The sequence below is a fragment of the Haliotis rufescens genome, unplaced genomic scaffold, assembly GCF_023055435.1.
Source record: "Haliotis rufescens isolate VD_foot unplaced genomic scaffold, xgHalRufe1.0.p SCAF_15, whole genome shotgun sequence".
NCBI classification, from domain to species: domain Eukaryota; kingdom Metazoa; phylum Mollusca; class Gastropoda; order Lepetellida; family Haliotidae; genus Haliotis; species Haliotis rufescens.
This window is the reverse complement of record NW_025963835.1, coordinates 35,165,243-35,188,611: the sequence shown is the minus strand read 5'-3', so window position 1 is coordinate 35,188,611 and position 23,369 is coordinate 35,165,243. Positions and strand designations below refer to the sequence as shown.

Here is a 23,369-nt window from a genome sequence, read left to right as displayed (position 1 = left end):
TGTGATGGTGTGTGACTGATGGTGTGTGACTGATGGTGTGTGATGGTGTGTGACTGTGATGGTGTGTGACTGTGATGATGTGTGACTGATGGTGTGTGACTGATGGTGTGTGATGGTGTGTGACTGTGATGGTGTGTGACTGTGTGACTGTGTGTGACTGTGATGGTGTGTGACTGTGATGGTGTGTGACTGTGATGATGTGTGACTGATGGTGTGTGACTGATGGTGTGTGACTGTGTGATGGTGTGTGACTGATGGTGTGTGACTGTGATGGTGTGTGACTGTGTGATGGTGTGTGACTGTGATGGTGTGTGACTGTGTGTGACTGTGATGGTGTGTGACTGTGTGTGACTGTGATGGTGTGTGACTGATGGTGTGTGACTGTGTGATGGTGTGTGACTGATGGTGTGTGATGGTGTGTGACTGTGATGGTGTGTGACTGTGTGATGGTGTATGACTGTGATGGTGTGTGACTGTGTGTGACTGTGATGGTGCGTGACTGTGATGGTGTGTGACTGTGTGATGGTGTGTGACTGTGATGGTGTGTGACTGTGTGATGGTGTGTGACTGTGATGGTGTGTGACTGTGTGACTGTGTGTGACTGTGATGGTGTGTGACTGTGATGGTGTGTGACTGTGATGGTGTGTGACTGTGATGGTGTGTGACTGATGGTGTGTGACTGATGGTGTGTGATGGTGTGTGACTGTGATGGTGTGTGACTGTGATGATGTGTGACTGATGGTGTGTGACTGATGGTGTGTGATGGTGTGTGACTGTGATGGTGTGTGACTGTGATGGTGTGTGACTGTGATGGTGCATGACTGTGATGGTGTGTGACTGTGATGGTGTGTGACTGTGATGGTGTGTGACTGTGATGGTGTGTGACTGTGTGTGACTGTGATGGTGCGTGACTGTGATGGTGTGTGACTGTGTGTGACTGTGATGGTGTGTGATGGTGTGTGACTGTGATGGTGTGTGACTGATGGTGTGTGACTGTGATGGTGTGTGACTGTGTGTGACTGTGATGGTGCCTGACTGTAATGGTGTGTGACTGTGTGATGGTGTGTGACTGTGTTATGGTGTGTGATGGTGTGTGACTGTGTGATGGTGTGTGACTGTGTTATGGTGTGTGACTGTGTGATGGTGGGTGTGTGATGGTGTGTGACTGTGTGATGGTGTGTGACTGGTGGTGTGTGACTGTGTGGTGTGCGAGTGTGTGTGACTGTGATGGTGTGTGACTGATGGTGTGTGACTGTGATGGTGTGTGACTGTGTGTGACTGTGATGGTGTGTGATGGTGTGTGACTGTGATGGTGTGTGACTGTGTGTGACTGTGATGGTGTGTGACTGATGGTGTGTGATGGTGTGTGACTGTGATGGTGTGTGACTGTGTGTGACTGTGATGGTGTGTGACTGATGGTGTGTGATGGTGTGTGACTGTGATGGTGTGTGATGGTGTGTGACTGTGATGGTGTGTGATGGTGTGTGATGGTGTGTGACTGTGATGGTGTGTGACTGTGTGTGACTGTGATGGTGTGTGACTGTGATGGTGTGTGACTGTGATGGTGTGCGAGTGTGTGTGTGTGTGTATGTGATGGTGTGTGGTGTGTGATGGTGTATGAGTGTGTGATGGTGTATGACTGTGTGATGGTGTGTGAGTGTTTGATGGTGTGTGACTGTGTGATGGTATGTGACTGTGATGGTGTGTGACTGTGTGATGGTGTGCGAGTGTGTGATGGTGTGTGAGTGTGTGATGGTGTGCGAGTGTGTGATTTTTGGTGTGTGATGGTGTATGACTGTGTGATGGTGTGTGAGTGTTTGATGGTGTGCGAGTGTGTGGTTTGCGAGTGTGTGTATGTGATGGTGTGTGAGTGTTTGATTGTGTGAGTGTGTTATGGTGTATGAGTGTGTGATGGTGTATGACTGTGTGATGGTGTGTGAGTGTTTGATGGTGTGTGAGTGTTTGATGGTGTGTGACTGTGTGATGGTATTTGTGACTGATGGTGTGTGACTGTGTGATGGTGTGCGAGTGTGTGATGGTGTGTGAGTGTGTGATGGTGTGCGAGTGTGTGATGGTGGGTGTGTGATGGTGTGTGACTGTGTGATGGTGTGTGACTCTGCGACTGTTTGATGGTGTGTGAGTGTTTGATGGTGTGTGATGGTGTGTGAGTGTTTGATGGTGTGTGAGTTTGCCTGAGTATGTGATGGTGCTTGAGTGTGTGATGGTGTGTGAGAGTGTGATGGTGTGTGAGTGTGTGATGGTGTGTGAGTGTGTGATGGTGTGTGAGTGTGCCTGAGTATGTGATGGTGCATGAGTGTGTGATGGTGTGTGAGTGTTTGATGGTGTGTGATGGTGTGTGACTGTGCGAGTATGTGATGGTGTGCGAGTGTGTGATTGTGCCTGAGTATGTGATGTTGTGTAAGTGTGTGATGGTATGTGAGTGTTTGATGGTGTGTGAGTGTGCCTGAGTATGTGATGGTGCTTCAATGTGTGATGGTGTGTCATGGTGTGTGAGTGTCCCTGAGTATGTGATGGTGCGTGAGTGTGTGATGGTGTGTGAGTGTGTGATGGTGTGTGAGTGTTTGATGGTGTGTGAGTGTGCCTGAGAAGTTGATGGTGTGTGATGGTGTGTGAGCGTGCCTGAGTATGTGATGGTGTGTGAGTGTGCCTGAGTATGTGATGGTGTGTGTGTGTTTGATGGTGTATGAGTGTGTGATGGTGTGTGAGTGTGTGATGGTGTGTGAGTGTTTGATGGTGTGTGAGTGTGCCTGAGTATGTGATGATGCGTGAGTGGGTGATGGTGTGTGAGTGTGCCTGAGTATGTGATGGTGTGTGATGGTGCATGAGTGTGTGATGGTGTGTGTGTGTTTGATGGTGTATGAGTGTGTGATGGTGTGTGAGTGTTTGATGGTGTGTGAGTGTTTGATGGTGTGTGAGTGTGCCTGAGTATGTGATGATGCGTGAGTGTGTGATGGTGTGTGAGTGTGCCTGAGTATGTGATGGTGTGTGATGGTGTGTGAGTGTGCCTGAGTATGTGATGATGCGTGAGTGTGTGATGGTGTGTGAGTGTGCCTGAGTATGTGATGGTGTGTGATGGTGTGTGATGGTGCATGAGTATGTGATGGTGTGTGAGTCTTTGATGGTGTGTAATTGTGTGATGGTGTGTGACTGTGCCTGAGTATGTGATGGTGTGCGAGTGTTTGATGGTGTGTGATGGTGCGTGAGTGGGTGATGGTGTGTGTGTTTGATGGTGTGTGAGTGTGTGATGGTGTGTGAGTGTGCCTGAGTATGTGATGGTGTGTGAGCGTTTGATGGTGTGTGAGTGTGCCTGAGTATGTGATGGTGTGTGAGTGTGTGAGTGTGTGATGGTGTGTGAGTGTGCCTGAGTATGTGATGGTGTGTGAGTGTTTGATGGTGTGTGATGGTGTGTGAGTTTGCCTGAGTATGTGAAGGTGTGTGAGTGTTTGATGGTGTGTAAGTGTGTGATGGTGTGTGACTGTGCCTGAGTATGTGATGGTGTGTGAGTGTTTGATGGTGTGTGATGGTGTGTGATGGTGCGTGAGTGGGTGATGGTGTGTGTGTTTGATGGTGTGTGTGTGTGATGGTGTGTGAGTGTTTGATGGTGTGTGAGTGTGCCTGAGTATGTGATGATGCGTGAGTGTGTGAGTGTGTGATGGTGTGTGAGTGTGTGATGGTGTGTGAGTGTGCCTGAGTATGTGATGGTGCGTGAGTGGGTGATGGTGTGTGTGTTTGATGGTGTGTGTGTGTGATGGTGTGTGAGTGTGCCTGAGTATGTGATGGTGTGTGAGCGTTTGATGGTGTGTGAGTGTGCCTGAGTATGTGATGATGCGTGAGTGTGTGATGGTGTGTGAGTGTGTGATGGTGTGTGAGTGTGTGATGGTGTGTGAGTGTGCCTGAGTATGTGATGGTGTGTGAGTGTTTGATGGTGTGTGAGTGTGCCTAAGAATGTGATGGTGTGTGAGCGTTTGATGGTGTGTGAGTGTGCCTGAGTATGTGATGGTGTGTGAGTGTGCCTGAGTATGTGATGGTGTGTGAGTGTTTGATGGTGTGTGAGTGTTTGATGGTTTTACGAGTGTGCCTGAGTATGTGATGGTGTGTGAGTGTTTGATGGTGTGTGAGTGTGCCTGAGTATGTGATGGTGTGTGAGTGTTTGATGGTGTGTGAGTTTGTGATGGTGTGTGACTGTGCGAGTATGTGATGGTGTGTGAGTGTTTGATGGTTTGTGATGGTGTGTGAGTGTTTGATGGTGTGTGAGTGTGTGATGGTGTGTGAGTGTGCCTGAGTATGTGATGGTGTGTGAGTGTTTGATGGTGTGTGAGTGTGCCTGAGTATGTGATGGTGTGTGAGTGTTTGATGGTGTGTGAGTGTGCCTGAGTATGTGATGGTGTGTGACTGTGTGATGGTGTGTGAGTGTGCCTGAGTATGTGATGGTGTGTGACTGTGTGATGGTGTGTGAGTATGTGATGGTGTGCGAGTATGTGATGGTGTGTGAGTGTGCCTGAGTATGTGATGGTGTGTGAGTGTTTGATGATGTGTGAGTGTGCCTGAGTATGTGATGGTGTGTGAGTGTGTGTGATGGTGTATGAGTGTGTGTGATGGTGTGTGAGTGTGTTTGATGGTGTATGAGTGTGTGTGATGGTGTGTGAGTGAGCGTGAGTATGTGATGGTGTGTGAATGTGTGTGATGGTGTGTGAGTATGTGATGGTGTGTGAATGTGTGTGAGTGTGTGATGGTGTGTGAGTATGTGATGGTGTGTGATGGTGTGTGAGTATGTGATGGTGTGTGAATATGTGTGATGGTGTGTGAGTGTGTGATGGTGTGTGAAGGTGTTTGAATGTGTGTGATGGTGTGTGATGGTGTGTGAGTATGTGATGGTGTGTGATGGCGTGTGAGTTTACGTGAGTGTGCGTGATGGTGTGTGAGTGTGCGTGATGGTGTGTGAGTAGGTCTGGACTGGAGTAGGTCCAATAGTTTTTCAGATATTGTAGTAAACGTCGGTACCTTAAATTACCCTCCAGACTATAAGATTGACATAAATTTGCTCATCTTGGTAGATGGTCACCTACCCATTATAATCCTGAAATGATTTCTAGCATTAGACTGACAATCTCGAAGGATAATATACTGTTAAGCAGTGTGAGTGGGTTGTCCTCATGATCTTTCCTCCCAGGCATATGTGCAGCTGGACGAGTGGCGGTACGTGGGCGTGAAGAAACACTTCCTCTTCCACTGGCTCACCGATGATCATCTCGGGTAGGTGCTGAGCTTGTTACAGCATACACTCTCTGTGTTTGTGGGGACCTGCTGTCTGACTGACACACTGTGCAACGAAAGGGGCGGTCGGGTAGCCTAGTGGTTAAAGCATTTGCTCGTCACACTGAACACCCAGGTTTGAATCCCGGCATGGCTACTCACTCACTCACTCACATTCTCACTCACATTCTCACTCACTCACTCAGTCTCACTCACTCACTCACTCACTCACACTCTCACTCACACTCTCACTCACACTCACTCACACTCTCACTCACTCACACTCTCACTCACTCACATTCTCACTCACATTCTCACTCACTCACTCAGTCTCACTCACTCACTCACTCACTCACACTCACACTCTCACTCACACTCACTCACACTCTCACTCACACTCTCACTCACTCACACTCTCACTCACTCACACTCTCACTCACTCACACTCACTCACACTCTCACTCACACTCTCACTCACTCACACTCTCACTAACTCACTCTCACTCACTCACACTCTCACTCACTCACTCACACTCTCACTCACTCACTCACTCACTCACTCACATTCTCACTCACTCAGTTTCACTCACTCAGTCTCACTCACTCACTCACTCACACTCTCACTCACACTCACACTCACAATCACTCACACTCTCACTAACTCACTCTCACTAACTCACTCTCACTCACTCACACTCTCACTCTCACTCACTCACTCACACTCTCACTCACCCAACCACTCACTCACTCACCCAACCACTCATACTCACTCACTCACTCACTCACCCAACCACTCATACTCACTCACTCACTCACTCACTCACTCACTCACTCACACTCTTACTCACTCACTCACACACTCACACTCACTCACTCACTGTGCAGTAAAGTGAATGAAAACAAGTTAGAAACAATTGGATGTGTTGCATATTGAATAATTATAAAGGAGACAAACTTCTTACACAGATTTTAACTGAATCAAACTTCTTTCATGCTTAACTGCAAGTGATTTGGTTCTTAATGTTAAATTGTTGTGACAGTGAAAACCTGTATTTCTTGATGGGAGTTATCAAGGATCAGTGTGTTGTTGTATCAAGGATATGTGTGTTGTTGTATCAAGGATCTGTGTGTTGTATCAAGGATCTGTGTATTGTTGTATCAAGGTTCTGTGTATTGTTTTTTCAAGGATCTGTGTTGTTGTATCAAGGATCTGTGTATTGTTGTATCAAGGATCTGTGTTGTTGTATTAAGGATCTGTGTGTTGTTGTATCAAGGATCTGTGTGTTGTATCAAGGATCTGTGTGTTGTTGTATCAAGGATATGTGTGTTGTTGTATCAAGGATCTGTGTGTTGTTGTATCAAGGGTCTGTGTGTTGTTGTATCAAGGATCTGTGTGTTGTATCAAGGATCTGTGTGTTGTTGTATCAAGGATCTGTGTGTTGTATCAAGGATCTGTGTGTTGTTGTATCAAGGATCTGTATGTTGTTGTATCAACGGTCTGTGTGTTGTTGTTTCAAGGATATGTGTGTTGTTGTATCAAGGATCTGTGTGTTGTATCAAGGCGCTATGGATTATTGTATCAAGGATCTGTGTGTTGTATCAAGGATCTGTGTTGTTGTATCAAGGATCTGTGTGTTGTTGTATCAAGGATCTGTGTTGTTGTATCAAGGATCTGTGTGTTGTATCAAGGATCTGTGTGGTGTTGTATCAGGGTCTGTGTATTGTGTTCCAGCAAGGAGCTGTACTTCCCCCCGGACCCTTGCTCCTTCTACCAGTGCCTCTTCCTAACTAAAGACAGGGTGAGTCAAGACAGTGTAATACATCATTGTGGGAATTATTTGTAGCACAGCTGTGTGTTAATCAACAGATACATTTTAGCACAGCTGTGTGAGTCAGAAGATACATTGTAGCACAGCTGTGTGAGTCAGTAGTTACATTGTAGCACAGCTGTGTGTGTCAGTAGATACATTGTAGCACAGCTGTGTGAGTCAGTAGATACATTGTAGCACAGCTGTGGGTCAGTAGATACATTGTAGCACAGCTGTGTGAGTCAGTAGATACATTGTAGCACAGCTGTGTGTCAATAGATACATTGTAGCACAGCTGTGTGTGTGTCAATAGATACATTGTAGCACAGCTGTGTGTGTGTCAATAGATACATTGTAGCACAGCTGTGTGAGTCAGTAGATACATTTTAGCACAGCTGTGTGAGTCAGATACATTGTAGGAAAGCTGTGTGAGTCAGTAGATGCATTGTAGCACAGCTGTTTGTGTGTGTCAGTAGATACATTGTAGCACAGCTGTGTGTGTGTCAGATACATTTTAGCACAGCTGTGTGAGTCAGTAGATACATTGTAGCACAGCTGTGTGAGTCAGTAGATACATTGTAGCACAAGTGTATGTGTGAGTCAGTAGATACATTGTAGCACAGCTGTGTGAGTCAGTAGATACATTGTAGCACAGCTGTATGTGTGTGAGTCAGTAGATACATTTTAGCACAGCTGTATGTGTGTGTGTCAGTAGATACATTGTAGCACAGCTGTATGTGTGTGTGTCAGTAGATACATTGTAGCACAGCTGTATGTGTGTGTGTCAGTAGATACATTGTAGCACAGCTGTATGTGTGTGAGTCAGTAGATACATTGTAGCACAGCTGTTTGTGTGTCAGATACATTTTAGCACAGCTGTGTGTGTCAGTAGATACATTGTAGCACAGCTGTATGTGTGTGTGTCAGTAGATACATTGTAGCACAGCTGTGTGTGTGTCAGATACATTTTAGCACAGCTGTGTGTGTCAGTAGATACATTGTAGCACAGCTTTGTGAGTCAGTAGATACATTGTAGCACAGGTGTATGTGTGAGTCAGTAGATAAATTGTAGCACAGCTGTATGTGTGTGTGTCAGTAGATACATTGTAGCACGGCTGTATGTGTGTGTCAGTAGATACATTGTAGCACAGCTGTGTGAGTCAGTAGATACATTGTAGCACAGCTGTATGTGTGTGTGTCAGTAGATACATTGTAGCACAGCTGTATGTGTGTGTGTCAGTAGATACATTGTAGCACAGCTGTATGTGTGTGAGTCAGTAGATACATTGTACTAAGTTTGTAGCACAGCTGTGTGTGAGTCAGTATGCATTGTAGCACAGCTGTGTGTGTGTGTCAGTAAATACATTGTAGCACAGCTGTGTGTGAGTCAGTAGATACATTGTAGCACAGCTGTGTGAGTCAGTAGATACATTGTAGCACAGCTGTGTGAGTCAGTAGATACATTGTAGCACAGCTGTATGTGTGTGTGTCAGTAGATACATTTTAGCACAGCTGTATGTGTGTGTGTGTCAGTAGATACATTGTAGCACAGCTGTGTGAGTCAGTAGATACATTGTAGCACAGCTGTGTGTGTCAGTAGATACATTGTAGCACAGCTGTGTGAGTCAGTAGATACATTGTAGCACAGCTGTATGTGTGTGTGTCAGTAGATACATTGTAGCACAGCTGTATGTGTGTGTGTCAGTAGATACATTGTAGCACAGCTGTATGTGTGTGTCAGTAGATACATTGTAGCACAGCTGTGTGAGTCAGTAGATACATTGTAGCACAGCTGTATGTGTGTGTGTCAGTAGATACATTGTAGCACAGCTGTGTGAGTCAGTAGATACATTGTAGCACAGCTGTATGTGTGTGTCAGTAGATACATTGTAGCACAGCTGTATGTGTGTGTCAGTAGATACATTGTAGCACAGCTGTATGTGTGTGTGTCAGTAGATACATTGTAGCACAGCTGTATGTGTGTGATTCAGTAGATACATTGTAGCACAGCTGTATGTGTGTGAGTCAGTAGATACATTGTACTAAGTTTGTAGCACAGCTGTGTGTGAGTCAGTAGATACATTGTAGCACAGCTGTGTGTGTGTGTCAGTAAATACATTGTAGCACAGCTGTGTGAGTCAGTAGATACATTGTAGCACAGCTGTGTGAGTCAGTAGATACATTGTAGCACAGCTGTATGTGTGTGTGTCAGTAGATACATTTTAGCACAGCTGTGTGAGTCAGTAGATACATTGTAGCACAGCTGTGTGTGAGTCAGTAGATACATTGTAGCACAGCTGTGTGTGTGTGTCAGTAAATACATTGTAGCACAGCTGTGTGTGAGTCAGTAGATACATTGTAGCACAGCTGTGTGTGAGTCAGTAGATACATTGTAGCACAGCTGTGTGTGTGTGTCAGTAAATACATTGTAGCACAGCTGTGTGAGTCAGTAGATACATTGTAGCACAGCTGTGTGTGAGTCAGTAGATACATTGTAGCACAGCTGTGTGTGTGTGTCAGTAGATACATTGTAGCACAGCTGTGTGTGAGTCAGTAGATACATTGTAGCACAGCTGTGTGTGTGTGTCAGTAAATACATTGTAGCACAGCTGTGTGTGTGTGTCAGTAAATACATTGTAGCACAGCTGTGTGAGTCAGTAGATACATTGTAGCACAGCTGTGTGTGAGTCAGTAGATACATTGTAGCACAGCTGTGTGTGAGTCAGTAGATACATTGTAGCACAGCTGTGTGTGAGTCAGTAGATACATTGTAGCACAGCTGTGTGTGTGTGTCAGTAAATACATTGTAGCACAGCTGTGTGAGTCAGTAGATACATTGTAGCACAGCTGTGTGAGTCAGTAGATACATTGTAGCACAGCTGTATGTGTGTGTGTCAGTAGATACATTTTAGCACAGCTGTATGTGTGTGTCAGTAGATACATTGTAGCACAGCTGTATGTGTGTGAGTCAGTAGATACATTGTAGCACAGCTGTGTGTGAGTCAGTAGATACATTGTAGCACAGCTGTGTGTGTCAGTAGATACATTGTAGCACAGCTGTGTGTGAGTCAGTAGATACATTGTAGCACAGCTGTGTGTGTGTGTCAGTAAATACATTGTAGCACAGCTGTGTGAGTCAGTAGATACATTGTAGCACAGCTGTGTGAGTCAGTAGATACATTGTAGCACAGCTGTATGTGTGTGTGTCAGTAGATACATTTTAGCACAGCTGTGTGAGTCAGTAGATACATTGTAGCACAGCTGTATGTGTGAGTCAGTAGATACATTGTAGCACAGCTGTGTGTGTGTGTCAGTTAATACATTGTAGCACAGCTGTGTGAGTCAGTAGATACATTGTAGCACAGCTGTGTGTGAGTCAGTAGATACATTGTAGCACAGCTGTGTGTGTGTGTCAGTAAATACATTGTAGCACAGCTGTGTGAGTCAGTAGATACATTGTAGCACAGCTGTGTGTGAGTCAGTAGATACATTGTAGCACAGCTGTGTGTGTGTGTCAGTAGATACATTGTAGCACAGCTGTGAGTCAGTAGATACATTGTAGCACAGCTGTATGTGTGTGTGTCAGTAGATACATTGTAGCACAGCTGTATGTGTGTGATTCAGTAGATACATTTTAGCACAGCTGTGTGTGTGAGTCAGTAGATACATTGTAGCACAGCTGAGTCAGTAGATACATTGTAGCACAGCTGTGTGAGTCAGTAGATACATTGTAGCACAGCTGTATGTATGTGAGTCAGTAGATACATTGTAGCACAGCTGTGTGAGTCAGTAGATACATTGTAGCACAGGTGTATGTGTGAGTCAGTAGATACATTGTAGCACAGCTGTGTGAGTCAGTAGATACATTGTAGCACAGCTGTGTGTCAGTAGATACATTGTAGCAGAATAGTCTGGTGAGGTGAATCGGGAGATCACTAGTACAAACATACAGACATGCATTATCGGTAAGCAATGATACAAAAGTCAGCTTCGCATCAAGGAAAAATATATATCCATCTACACGTTGGAAAGCAGCATTCGACTCCCATGTTAGGATTCTGCCATTTGTTTGACGAATTCAGCTGTGGATAAATGCAAAATTCTACACGAGTTATGCACAAGATGAGATTTTCTGCAAGATAGGTACATTTCTCCACCGAGTTGGCATTTCTGAAAACTATTCTGTGACTGCGGAATCGCGGAACACAGCGGGGACGGAAAAAGAATACATTGTAGCATTGTGTGAATCAGCAGATACTTTGTGAGTGGCAGTTTAGTGCAGCATTTGCGGAAGTCTTGGATACACATCCTCCAGAACTGAGACTCGTCCATAATGAAAGCAGGCTTCCAGGACACTAGCCCTGCACCCACAGTAACACTAGCCCTGCACCCACAGTAACACTAGCCCTGCACCCACAGTAACACTAGCCCTGCACCAACACTTACATTAGCCCTGCACCCACAGTAACACTAGCCCTGCACCCACAGTAACACTAGCCCTGCACCCACAGTAACACTAGCCCTGCACCCACAGTAACACTAGCCCTGCACCCACAGTAACACTTGCCCTGCACCCACAGTAACACTAGCCCTGCACCCACAGTAACACTAGCCCTGCACCCACAGTAACACTAGCCCTGCACCCACAGTAACACTAGCCCTGCACCAACAGTAACACTCAACATCCCTGTGGGACTAATCAGGCCATGTTTTAGTTGGCTGCTTCACGGTTGACCTCCTCCATGTTGAGCCTACAACAGATGTTTGACATAACAGTGGTGATGTCCATATGAGGTCATGGTCACATTGTAAGACACAGCGTGATGCTCAGGAATACTAAGTTCAGTTCATGAGAAAATGAATGAATTTCAACAGCTTAATCAGCCTCTCCTATAGTTCATAGCTGTGTCAAATGTTAGTTTAAGGTTGATGATATAAGTTGAAACCCAGTAAGACTATTGGTTTGTTCAACTCGAGGCCCCTTTTAGACACTCTTGTCATTTGTCCTTGTGCTGCACCACCTCTGTGGTCAAGTTGACAGAGTCTGCAAGGACAAGGCATGTAGTTTGTGCTACTCATCCATGTGACAATACTGTACTCCCCCGACATTGTGAATCAACATGTGTGTTACTTCCATTGGCAGGCTGCGTTCCACTACCAGAATGGTGGTCCGAGGAGCGGCAACCCACTGAGTGGACCCAACATCCGAGCGACATTCCAGTCCCTGGACGACCACATCCTGAAGGCGCGGGACAAGGCGCAGTGGATCGACGTCCACCGACTGCTGCTGCTTCGGGCACTCATGTCCCAGGTAGGAGGGGGGATTAAACTACTGCCCTTCCTTCTGGTCAGGGCACAATATACAGATTTTCTTGGAAACCACCGTGAATATGAGGATGACATTTTTCACACATCTTAACATGATAAATATGTTTGAAACGATCATTACAAATATGTTTTATTTGACTCATGAGTCATGGCTCTTTTTTGTCTTTTGAACATGGCGTACATTGCTGCTAATTTTTGGGAGATCACTAAAGATGACAATTTGAATACATCATTAAGTGATAAATAGTTTGACTCTTCTTATCTGACCTTTCACACCCGACACTTCATTCCTGATCCTTCACAATTGACCTTTCATACCTGACCTTTCAGGCGGTCGGGTAGCGTTCGCTTGTCACGCCAAAGACCAGGGTTTGATTCCCGACATGGGTACAATGCGTGATGCCCATTTCTGGTGTCCCCTGCCGTTATATTGCTGGAATATTACTAAACGCAGCGTAAAACCAAACTCAGTCAGTCACTCACACCTCTCCCTTCACACCTGACCTTCAAGTCCTGACCCTCTACACCTTACCCTTCAAACTTGACCCTTCACTCCTGACCCTTCACACCTGACCCTTCACCTCTGACCCTTCAGTCCTGACCCTTCACTCTTGACCATCACATTTGACTCTTCACATTCGGCCCTTAACACTTGACCCTTCACACTTGACCTGAAGCTCCATGATGCCATGTGTTCCAGGAACAGTGCCATGTGGTGGAGGCGTGGCGGATGCTGCACAGTATCGGGGCGGAGGCTGAGTATGTGTGTCATCTCATCGAGGGCCTGCAGGATCTCACCATCTTTGCCATGGAATACGACAAGTGGAAGAACCTTGATACTTCTCCCGGCACTGGTGGCAAGACCTCCAATAGCGGCGCCGGCAAGGCTGCTACAGCAAAAAAAGGGAAGACAGGGGCGACAGTCACAGAGAGACAGGTACTGTTGGGTACAGAACTAGTGTGTCGGTTTCAGACTTGTTTCTTTATTGTTGTGATACTGCTGTAATGTGTCCGAGTGCTTTTGTACACACAACATCATCTGTTTCCAGGACCCACTGGACAAGAAGACGATGCACAGGATGACGATGGCGTTCCAGCAGAAGATCACAAATGTCCTTGACGCTCGCAAAGCCATGCTGCCGTACTCCATGCTGGAGTTTGTTGAGATGAAGCTGAAGTCTGTGTTTGAAATCGAGCCCGATACGGGGGAGGCCTTCCTGGTCATGGAGGATGAGGTAGGCTGACGTGGAGCACAAATAGGATGAAGATGTTATTTGGCACGTTTCGTTTTTATTTCCATTTTAAAAAACAAATTGAAATCCTGATAAATGTGATCCACAGTTACTTCCCTTTACATGCACACTGCTCTTGTGTTATGGCCATGGCGGCATTTGGAGTTTGTATGTTTGTTTATGTAGGGAGGCCCTGTCCCAGGTTGAACAAGCCAAAACATTTTTCTAAGCTTAAAGTGCTGCATCTTTGAGCTGTGTGAGTCCTATAATCAGGGGTTTCAATCCCAGGTTCGCTCTGATTGTTTGCTTAGTCTGTTATAATAGCAGGTAGGTTTCACTGCAGTGGTAAATGTCAGAGGCATGCATCACTTCACCTGTGAAGATTCCGGGGTAGAATAGGTCTCATGGGCGGATACAGCTTTTTTGAAAAGGGGGGGTGCACAAATAAGATCTATTTATTGTCTTTGGTGGTAATTTATACAGAAATAAAGATTTTTTTCGTAATAAAAAGGGGGGGTGCACACCCCCGCACACCCCCTCTGTATCCGCCCATGGGTCTTCAGCAACCCATGCTTGCTGTAAAAGGTGTCTAACGGGATCGGGTGGTCAGGCTTGCTGACTTGGTTGATGCACGTCATCGATCCCAATTGCGTGGATCGATGCGCATGATATCAATCACTGGATTGTCTGGTCCAGACTCGATTATTTACAGGCAACCGTCATATAGCTGGAATATTGCTGAGTGCAGCGTTAAACAACAAACCAACCAACCAACATGCACCACTTCAGGCTTTCCTCCAACAGATACACTCAGTGATATCTCCGGTACTGTAAATCTTGACATTAACACGAGCATGAATTAATTACGCAAAATGCGAGTGGTCTTTGTTCTCATTAATATACACAGGACATCGTATGAGAATCAGTTGTCTCAGTTTAGATATACACAGGACAAAGTATGAGAATCAGATGTCCTTCTGTTTAGATATACACAGGACTTCGTATGAGAATCAGTTGTCTCAGTTTAGATATACACAGGACATCGTAACGAGAATCAGTTGTCCTTCTGTTTAGATATACACAGGACATAGTATGAGAATCAGTTGTCCTTCTGTTTAGATATACATAGGACATAGTATGAGAATCAGTTGTCCTTCTGTTTAGATATACACAGGACATAGTATGAGAATCAGTTGTCCTTCTGTTTAAATATACACAGGACACAGTATGAGAATCAGTTGTCTCAGTTTAAATACACAGGACATAGTATGAGAATCAGATGTCCTTCTGTTTAAATATACACAGGACACAGTATGAGAATCAGTTGTCTCAGTTTAGATATACACAGGACATAGTATGAGAATCAGATGTCCTTCTGTTTAAATATACACAGGACATAGTATGAGAATCAGTTGTCTCAGTTTAGATATACACAGGACAAAGTATGAGAATCAGTTGTCTCAGTTTAGATATACACAGGACATAGTATGAGAATCAGATGTCCTTCTGTTTAAATATACACAGGACATCGTATGAGAATCAGATGTCCTTCTGTTTAAATATACACAGGACATAGTATGAGAATCAGTTGTCTCAGTTTAGATATACACAGGACAAAGTATGAGAATCAGTTGTCTCAGTTTAGATATACACAGGACATCGTATGAGAATCAGTTGTCTCAGTTTAGATATACACAGGACACAGTATGAGAATCAGATGTCTCAGTTTAGATATATACAGGACAAAGTATGAGAATCAGTTGTCTCAGTTTAGATATACACAGGACACAGTATGAGAATCAGTTGTCCTTCTGTTTAGATATACACAGGACAAAGTATGAGAATCAGTTGTCTCAGTTTAGATATACACAGGACATCGTATGAGAATCAGTTTTGTGCATGGAAACATATAAATATCTCTATTAAAGGTTGCATAGTATATTTACCGGCAATCCATGTCAGCAGTTGATATCTCCGAGACTGCTGGTGCATGCTGCTAGGCCGGCCATTATTGTTTGGCCAACTCAGTAGCAGGTCATGTTTGTGGATTAGTGAAAATTATGATCAGTGATCTCAGGTCAGTGACCAAAGTTCCATTGTACAAAGTGATCGTAGCGCTAAGGTGATCGTAACTCCCATGGCCCCCTGGTGGAGGGGGACGGTCGCAGTGCCTAGGTTGATGTGTACCATGGCCCCCTGGTGGAGGGGGACAGTGGCAGTGCCTAGGTTGATGTGTACCATGGCCCCCTGGTGGAGGGGGACAGTGGCAGTGCCTAGGTTGATGTGTACCATGGCCCCCTGGTTGAGGGGGACAGTGGCAGTGCCTAGGTTGATGTGTACCATGGCCCCCTGGTGGAGGGGGACAGTGGCAGTGCCTAGGTTGATGTGTACCATGGCCCCCTGGTGGAGGGGGACAGTGGCAGTGCCTAGGTTGATGTTAAACATGGCCCCCTGGTGGAGGGGGACACAAGGGAAGAGAAACACTTTCGGTTCTGTGTGAAAGGATCGAAGTTGGGACATTATGCTCTGTTGTATCGGCACAATTATACAAATATATTGATTATTGGCAGTTTTACTGTATAACACTAACACATCTTCTATCCCTGGTTCTGTCTGCAGACCGTCATTCGGCTGGAGGAGGTGAAGCAGATGATGAAAGCTGTTCAGGACATCCTCGCTGGCGATGTCCACAACATCAGCCCTGAAGCTCAAGCTGCCATCACTGCCATAGAGACTGCCATTGAGGACCGACCCACAAGTGTAGCTTCTTATCGCCTTGACGACCCCGATCAGTACAAGCGACGGCCACGTGCAAGGAAGGCCATCTTGGATGACGACATGTTGTACAGGCCGAGATAGCTGATAGAGGACAGACATCTTAGATGGTGACATGTTGTACAGACCGAGATAGCTGATAGAGGACAGACATCTTGTATGGTGACATGTTGTACAGGCCGAGAGAGCTGATAGAGGACAGACATCTTGGATGGTGACATGTTGTACAGGCCGAGATAGCTGATGTAAGGACAGACATCTTGGATGGTGACATGTTGTACAGGCCGAGATAGCTGATGTAAGGACAGACATCTTGGATGGCGACATGTTGTAAAGGCCGATATAGCTGATATAGGACAGACATCTTGGATGGCACGTTATATACATGTTGTATATGTTGCTGGAAAAGGCGACTATTCTTGTCGTAAGAGGCGACTAAAGGGATCAGGTGGTCAGGCTCGCTGATTTGGTTGATGCATGTCATGGTATTCCAATTGCACAGATCGATGTTCATGATGTCAATCACTGGATTGTCTGGTCAAAACTCGATTATTTACAAACTGCCGTCATATAGCTGGAATATTGCTGAGTGTGCCGTCAAACAAACAAACAAACAAACACACAAAATGTACAGCGTTGTATTGTAGATATTGTAGATGCTGTTCATGCTGCTGTTGTCGTCATGTTTCACAGTTTAGATGTTGAGAAATACTACTGATGTATAGGGCGGGGACGATACACAAACTGTGCGATCAGATACGTATCACGATACCTTGCTCACGATCCGATGCGGATCACAATACTTGCATGTTCTGTTATCTGTGGTGCATAAGCCATCTGTTTCATAGACAGGATGGCCAAATACCTGGCACACTAACAATTTATAGTTGGCAGTGTCAAGTATCGCGCAATGGATGTAAAATAAATATTAAGTTTTCACTTCTCATTTTCACAAGTAATACGTGCTTGGTGTAACATTTATTGAAGAATACATTTGAGGTAATAATCGATACTTTCTAAGTGTGCGATTGTGATCGATACTTGTATTGAGAAGTAAAAAGTTGTAGCGTGTTTCTGTCATGTGCTGGGTTTGATCATTTGATAGAGAATTGACAATCTGCTAAACGTGAAAACTTCATATGTGCGATGAGCGATGTTGTGATGATTGACGAGTGATTGATCAGTTCGCTGTCTTCCACTGAGGTGGAACATGAGGAGACTTGGGTCACTTCTAAATTTTATTGGTTTTACAAACTTGAACAAGGATCTAGTCACAATCATTAATTAAGTAATGCTAAGTGAAAGAAACTATTGACAGCTATGTAGAACTAAACAAATATATTTCTATTTACACCTACCAAAGCTAATTGGTTCTTTAGATATCCCTGAACCATATATTAAAACAAACTGTCCCCATACTTACAAATAAACCCATGATTCTCCCAGTGTGACTTCTGTATTGATTGTGGGGCGGTCGGGTAGCCTAGTGGTTAAAGCGTTCGCTCGTCACGCCGAAGACCTGGGTTCGATTCCCGACATGTGTACAATGTTTGAAGCCCAGTTCTGGTGTCCCCCACCGTGATATTGCTGGAATATTGCTAAAAGCAGCGTAAAACCATAACACTCATAAAACAATGGCGATATAATCCCTGTATCATCATGGGTGGTCTGGAGGATTAAAAAAAATAAAAAAATATGGGATTAAAAACGTTTATTAGTATAACACATTGTGATACAAAATAAGTAGTAACAGAAATCAGGTTCAGTTGTCAGGTTCACTGGGTTTGAGTTACATGTTTTGATTAAATATGAACACACAGAAAGCTTGTTAACTCATTGCACAGAGTTTTGTCAGGTCTCCCTCCTGTCTTCAGTCAGATACATCACTCACTCTAGATAGGGTACAAAGCAGTTTCTACAGGTTGGAGTCAGTCAGAACAAATAGGTATCAATCAGACACTGCTTGTGTGAGTCAAACACTGCTTGTGTGAGTCAGACACTGCTTGTGTGAGTCAGACACTGCTTGTGTGAGTCAAACACTGCTTGTGTGAGTCAGACACTGCTTGTGTGAGTCAGACACTGCTTGTGTGAGTCAGACACTGCTTGTGTGAGTCAAACACTGCTTGTGTGAGTCAGACACTGCTTGTGTGAGTCAGTCAGACACAGCATGTATGAGTCAGACACTGCTTGTGTGAGTCAAACACTGCTTGTGTGAGTCAGACACTGCTTGTGTGAGTCAGTCAGACACTGCTTGTGTGAGTCAGTCAGACACTGCTTGTGTGAGTCAAACACTGCTTGTGTGAGTCAAACACTGCTTGTGTGAGTCAAACACTGCTTGTGTGAGTCAGACACTGCTTGTGTGAGTCAGTCAGACACAGCATGTATGAGTCAGACACTGCTTGTGTGAGTCAAACACTGCTTGTGTGAGTCAGACACTGCTTGTGTGAGTCAGTCAGACACTGCTTGTGTGAGTCAGTCAGACACTGCTTGTGTGAGTCAGACACTGCTTGTGTGAGTCAGTCAGACACTGCTTGTGTGAGTCAGACACTGCTTGTGTGAGTCAGACACTGCTTGTGTGAGTCAGTCAGACACTGCTTGTGTGAGTCAGTCAGACACTGCTTGTGTGAGTCAGACACTGCTTGTGTGAGTCAGTCAGACACAACATGTATGAGTCAGACACTGCTTGTGTGAGTCAGACACTGCTTGTGTGAGTCAGACACTGCTTGTGTGAGTCAGTCAGACACTGCTTGTGTGAGTCAGACACTGCTTGTGTGAGTCAGACACTGCTTGTGTGAGTCAGTCAGACACTGCTTGTGTGAGTCAAACACTGCTTGTGTGAGTCAGACACTGCTTGTGTGAGTCAGTCAGACACTGCTTGTGTGAGTCAGTCAGACACTGCTTGTGTGAGTCAGTCAGACACTGCTTGTGTGAGTCAGACACTGCTTGTGTGAGTCAGTCAGACACTGCTTGTATGAGTCAGTCAGACACTGCTTGTGTGAGTCAGACACTGCTTGTGTGAGTCAGTCAGACACTGCTTGTGTGAGTCAGACACTGCTTGTGTGAGTCAGACACTGCTTGTGTGAGTCAGACACTGCTTGTGTGAGTCAGTCAGACACTGCTTGTGTGAGTCAGACACTGCTTGTGTGAGTCAGACACTGCTTGTGTGAGTCAGACACTGCTTGTGTGAGTCAGTCAGACACTGCTTGTGGGAGTCAGACACTGCTTGTGTGAGTCAGACACTGCTTGTGTGAGTCAGTCAGACACTGCTTGTGTGAGTCAGACACTGCTTGTGTGAGTCAGACACTGCTTGTGTGAGTCAGACACTGCTTGTGTGAGTCAGTCAGACACTGCTTGTGTGAGTCAGACACTGCTTGTGTGAGTCAGACACTGCTTGTGTGAGTCAGTCAGACACTGCTTGTGTGAGTCAGACACTGCTTGTGTGAGTACCTATCCCCATGATGCACATAACAGAGCTATCTTACTAAGTACCCATGTCACACCATCAGTGATTGGTCGGAATCCAAACTGAAGGCAGAACTTAAGTTCCACATGGCTTTCAATCTCCTTAGCTATTCCACCACTATTCTATAGAGCTGGCTAAAAAGATCCATAATCACAATTATTGTCAATGGGAAGAAATATTAACGATTATCGATATGAACTGTTGTCATTGATAAAAACTCACAGAAACTATGAAATGCAATGAAATAAAGTCTAGATTTACCGAAACAGACACGTTATTGTCAGTAATGTCAATGTCGAAGCAACTGTTTTTGTTATATCTCAAATGTCCACAAAGTAATAAATGCATAAATGTGTGCTCATGATATTTATACATAACTGATCGATATTTAGTTCATAGAGATCGATAATCCCAATCAATAGCCAGTCCTACTATTCCAGCTGCAATATCCTAGTGCTGTTCATGGCAAATCATGGGCACTAAAATTCTGGTGCAAAAGTTCAAGTTAACAAGATTCCAATGTATGGACAGATTGCACAATAACAAAATTCAAAAATAATTCTAAACAAGTATTTGTCACAGAGTGACGAAATATCCCCCGCCATATACACCATAGTACCAAATATGAAGACAATCCAGCGATTAGTTCTTGAGATATTGTGGCAACACCGTTTTCCAACTCCAAAAACAGATTTGCCTGCTGTGACCTTGAAAATGGGGTCAAGGTCACCAAAACCGACTGGTGTCTGCGGTGTCTGTATATACACCATAGTTCCAAATATGAAGACAATCCAGTGTTTAGTTCTTGAGATATCGCGGCAACACTGTTTTCCAACTCTAAAAGCAGATTTGCCTGCTGTGACCTTGAAAATGGGGTCAAGGTCACCAAAACTGACTGGTGTCTGCGGTGTCTGTATATACACCATAGTTCCAAATATGAAGACAATCCAGTGTTTAGTTCTTGAGATATCGCGGCAACACCGTTTTCAAACTCCAAAAGCAGATTTGCCTGCTGTGACCTTGAAAATGGGATCAAGGTCACCAAAACCGACTGGTGTCTGCGGAGTCTGTATATACACCATAGTTCCAAATATGAAGACAATCCAGTGTTTAGTTCTTGAGATATCGCGGCAACAAACAGGTGGGACGTACGGACGTACGGACGGACGGACGTACGGACGGTCGTGAATACTATATCCCCCGCTTCGCGCTTTCGCGCGGCGGGGGATAATAAAACAAAAGCCAAGACAAATGCTACAAAAATCAATGATACAAAAGACAAATTCTGTTAATCTAAGTATCATAACAAATAGTATATTGCATTCTCCATAAAAGAATAACATAAAAACACACTGCCTGCAACATACATGCAACATACGTGCAACATTACCTGGTGAAAATGTGAGGTGCATCTGATTAGGAGACAATATACATGTCGATACAGAACCAGGTTACCATGGTTACAGAAGCCATATTTGATATGTCTCCCCAGACTGCAGCAGGATCCGGTGTCTACTGTGAAACAACAAACATACAGCTCAACTGTTGACAGGGATACTTATCAAAGATCTAGCGTACGGTTCGGAAACTCAACTTTTATAATCTGTACTTTGTTATATTTAAAAAGAATTATATTTGTCATTCCATGACAATATAGTACTATTCTAATGACAATAGTAAGTACCATCCCTGTGACCATGTCTCCAAGCAATTAGTTTCAATGAAAGGAATATAGCAAACTAAAGTTAGAGAATACCCTTTCAGAATTCATTCTACTCGTGTGGTAACCCCTGAACAGCTGACAGAAACACAAGGACTGACACAATGTTGAGTGAGTTCACAATGTGACGACTGTGCAACACGGATGTACTGAAGAGAAAGCATGGGTTGCTGAAGACCTGTTCTACCCCGAATCTTCACGGAAAGCATGGGTTGCCCAAGACCTATTCTAACCCGGATCTACACGGGCAGCTACATACGAATAAAAGAGTAAGTATCATCACAGAGACACATGCATCATGTATTCCATCTTCATCAAGCACAGCCAATAGTACGACTTCAAAATATTTCAAGGATATAAAAATATTTTCCACATGAAACATCTCTGCACTGTGTTGGAATGTGGGCATGAAGTACCTGAGTTCACGAGGTCGTTGTTGACACTGTTCAACACAAAAATACATCAGACAAATATCTCCTTGTTGCCTGTTCATGGCGGTTCTGTTATACCTCAGGTAGAAACAGGTACAAATGTTCGTAACCATGGAAACAAAACATATTTAAAACTTACGACATGTGTAAATTAGGGCTGGGACGAGTCCAAATTTACTACCTGACCCCTATTACCCGCCCCTACGCGGGTACCCACTGCAAGTCTCAAGAGTTGGGAACAAAATGTCTGATTGGCAATTGTTTTACCGCAGCCCTGGCTAAAACTATTCAGATACATGTACCAAATAATCAGATCATGCATTCACTGAAGTTGACTGAAGCTTTATCTTTACTCAAACATATACAAGTCAAAAGGAATGTGTCCATTGTCAGAAAGACATGCGAATATTAGCGATTTGTAGTGTAACCACTGGGCTATATAGTGAGTTTTTGTCATTAAACAATATATCACGTGACTAACCACGGGTCCGGGTAGTCCTGTGGGTACCTGGGTCCTACTCAGGACCCACCCGACCCGAGTACCCGAGTTACCCGTCCCAGCCCGAGTGTAAATACTGTTTACCTATTGGTGGCATAACGGTAAGCTGGCAAAATAAACACAAAAGGGTTTCTAGCAATGTATTTTGGAAACTAGGTCTGTGTCAGCTGTGACGTGAGAAAGGTAAACCTAATTGTTAATATGTGTCACCACAGAGGTGTTTCACCGATGCCAGAGCAGCTTGAGAATCGATGCCAGAGCAGCTTGAGAACCGATGCTAGAGCAGCTTGAGAACCAAGACTTTTTTTTGCATGTTTTTAGACACAAACACACAATGCCATTAGAGTGGTCAAATATAACAAATGTTATAGTTGATATAATATTTTGTAAATATAGCACAGATTCAGTACTCTTTTGGGTTGAGCTCCCATGTCCAAATTACACCAGTCAGAGGGGTACACAAAGTATGTGATCCAGACTACCAGTTATTGGACTTTTGTTTTGTGGAAGCCTCAGTGGCTGAATGGGTTAGATCGCTGACTTTGTGTGTTGGCGATTAGGTGCCTCACTCTGGAAATGTGGGTTCGAATCTCGGACAGAACTCAACCCAAGAATCTGTACTTTACTAAGAAAGCGTTATCCCAAATATAACATTTGTTACGTTTTGCGACATGTCATGCTCCAACAATAACAACAGGATAAACAATGAATATTTAATGTTTCTGATTCAGAGATAAATGTATTTTTAGGCCAGTAACACTAACAGTAATTAAACATGTTCATCAAATACTAATAAACATGATAAAAGAGATTAATAAAAGATCTTTCAAAAGTTAAAA

The 23,369-nt window shown here is 44.5% G+C and overlaps 1 protein-coding gene across 3 annotated transcripts in view; it reads left to right on the top strand.

The window, feature by feature from the left end:
* LOC124151887 overlaps positions 1–16,857 on the top strand; it is a 64,836-nt gene extending 47,979 nt beyond the window's left edge. For all 3 annotated transcript variants that reach the window (XM_048396504.1, XM_048396503.1, XM_048396502.1), the window contains exons 27-32: positions 5,192–5,274; positions 7,007–7,073; positions 12,226–12,393; positions 13,111–13,347; positions 13,460–13,645; positions 16,262–16,857. In XM_048396504.1, the coding sequence (XP_048252461.1) occupies positions 5,192–5,274; positions 7,007–7,073; positions 12,226–12,393; positions 13,111–13,347; positions 13,460–13,645; positions 16,262–16,501 (981 nt within the window). In that variant the 3' untranslated portion in view covers positions 16,502–16,857. The remainder of the gene's footprint in view (positions 1–5,191; positions 5,275–7,006; positions 7,074–12,225; positions 12,394–13,110; positions 13,348–13,459; positions 13,646–16,261) is intronic.
* The last annotated feature ends 6,512 nt before the right edge of the window (positions 16,858–23,369 follow it).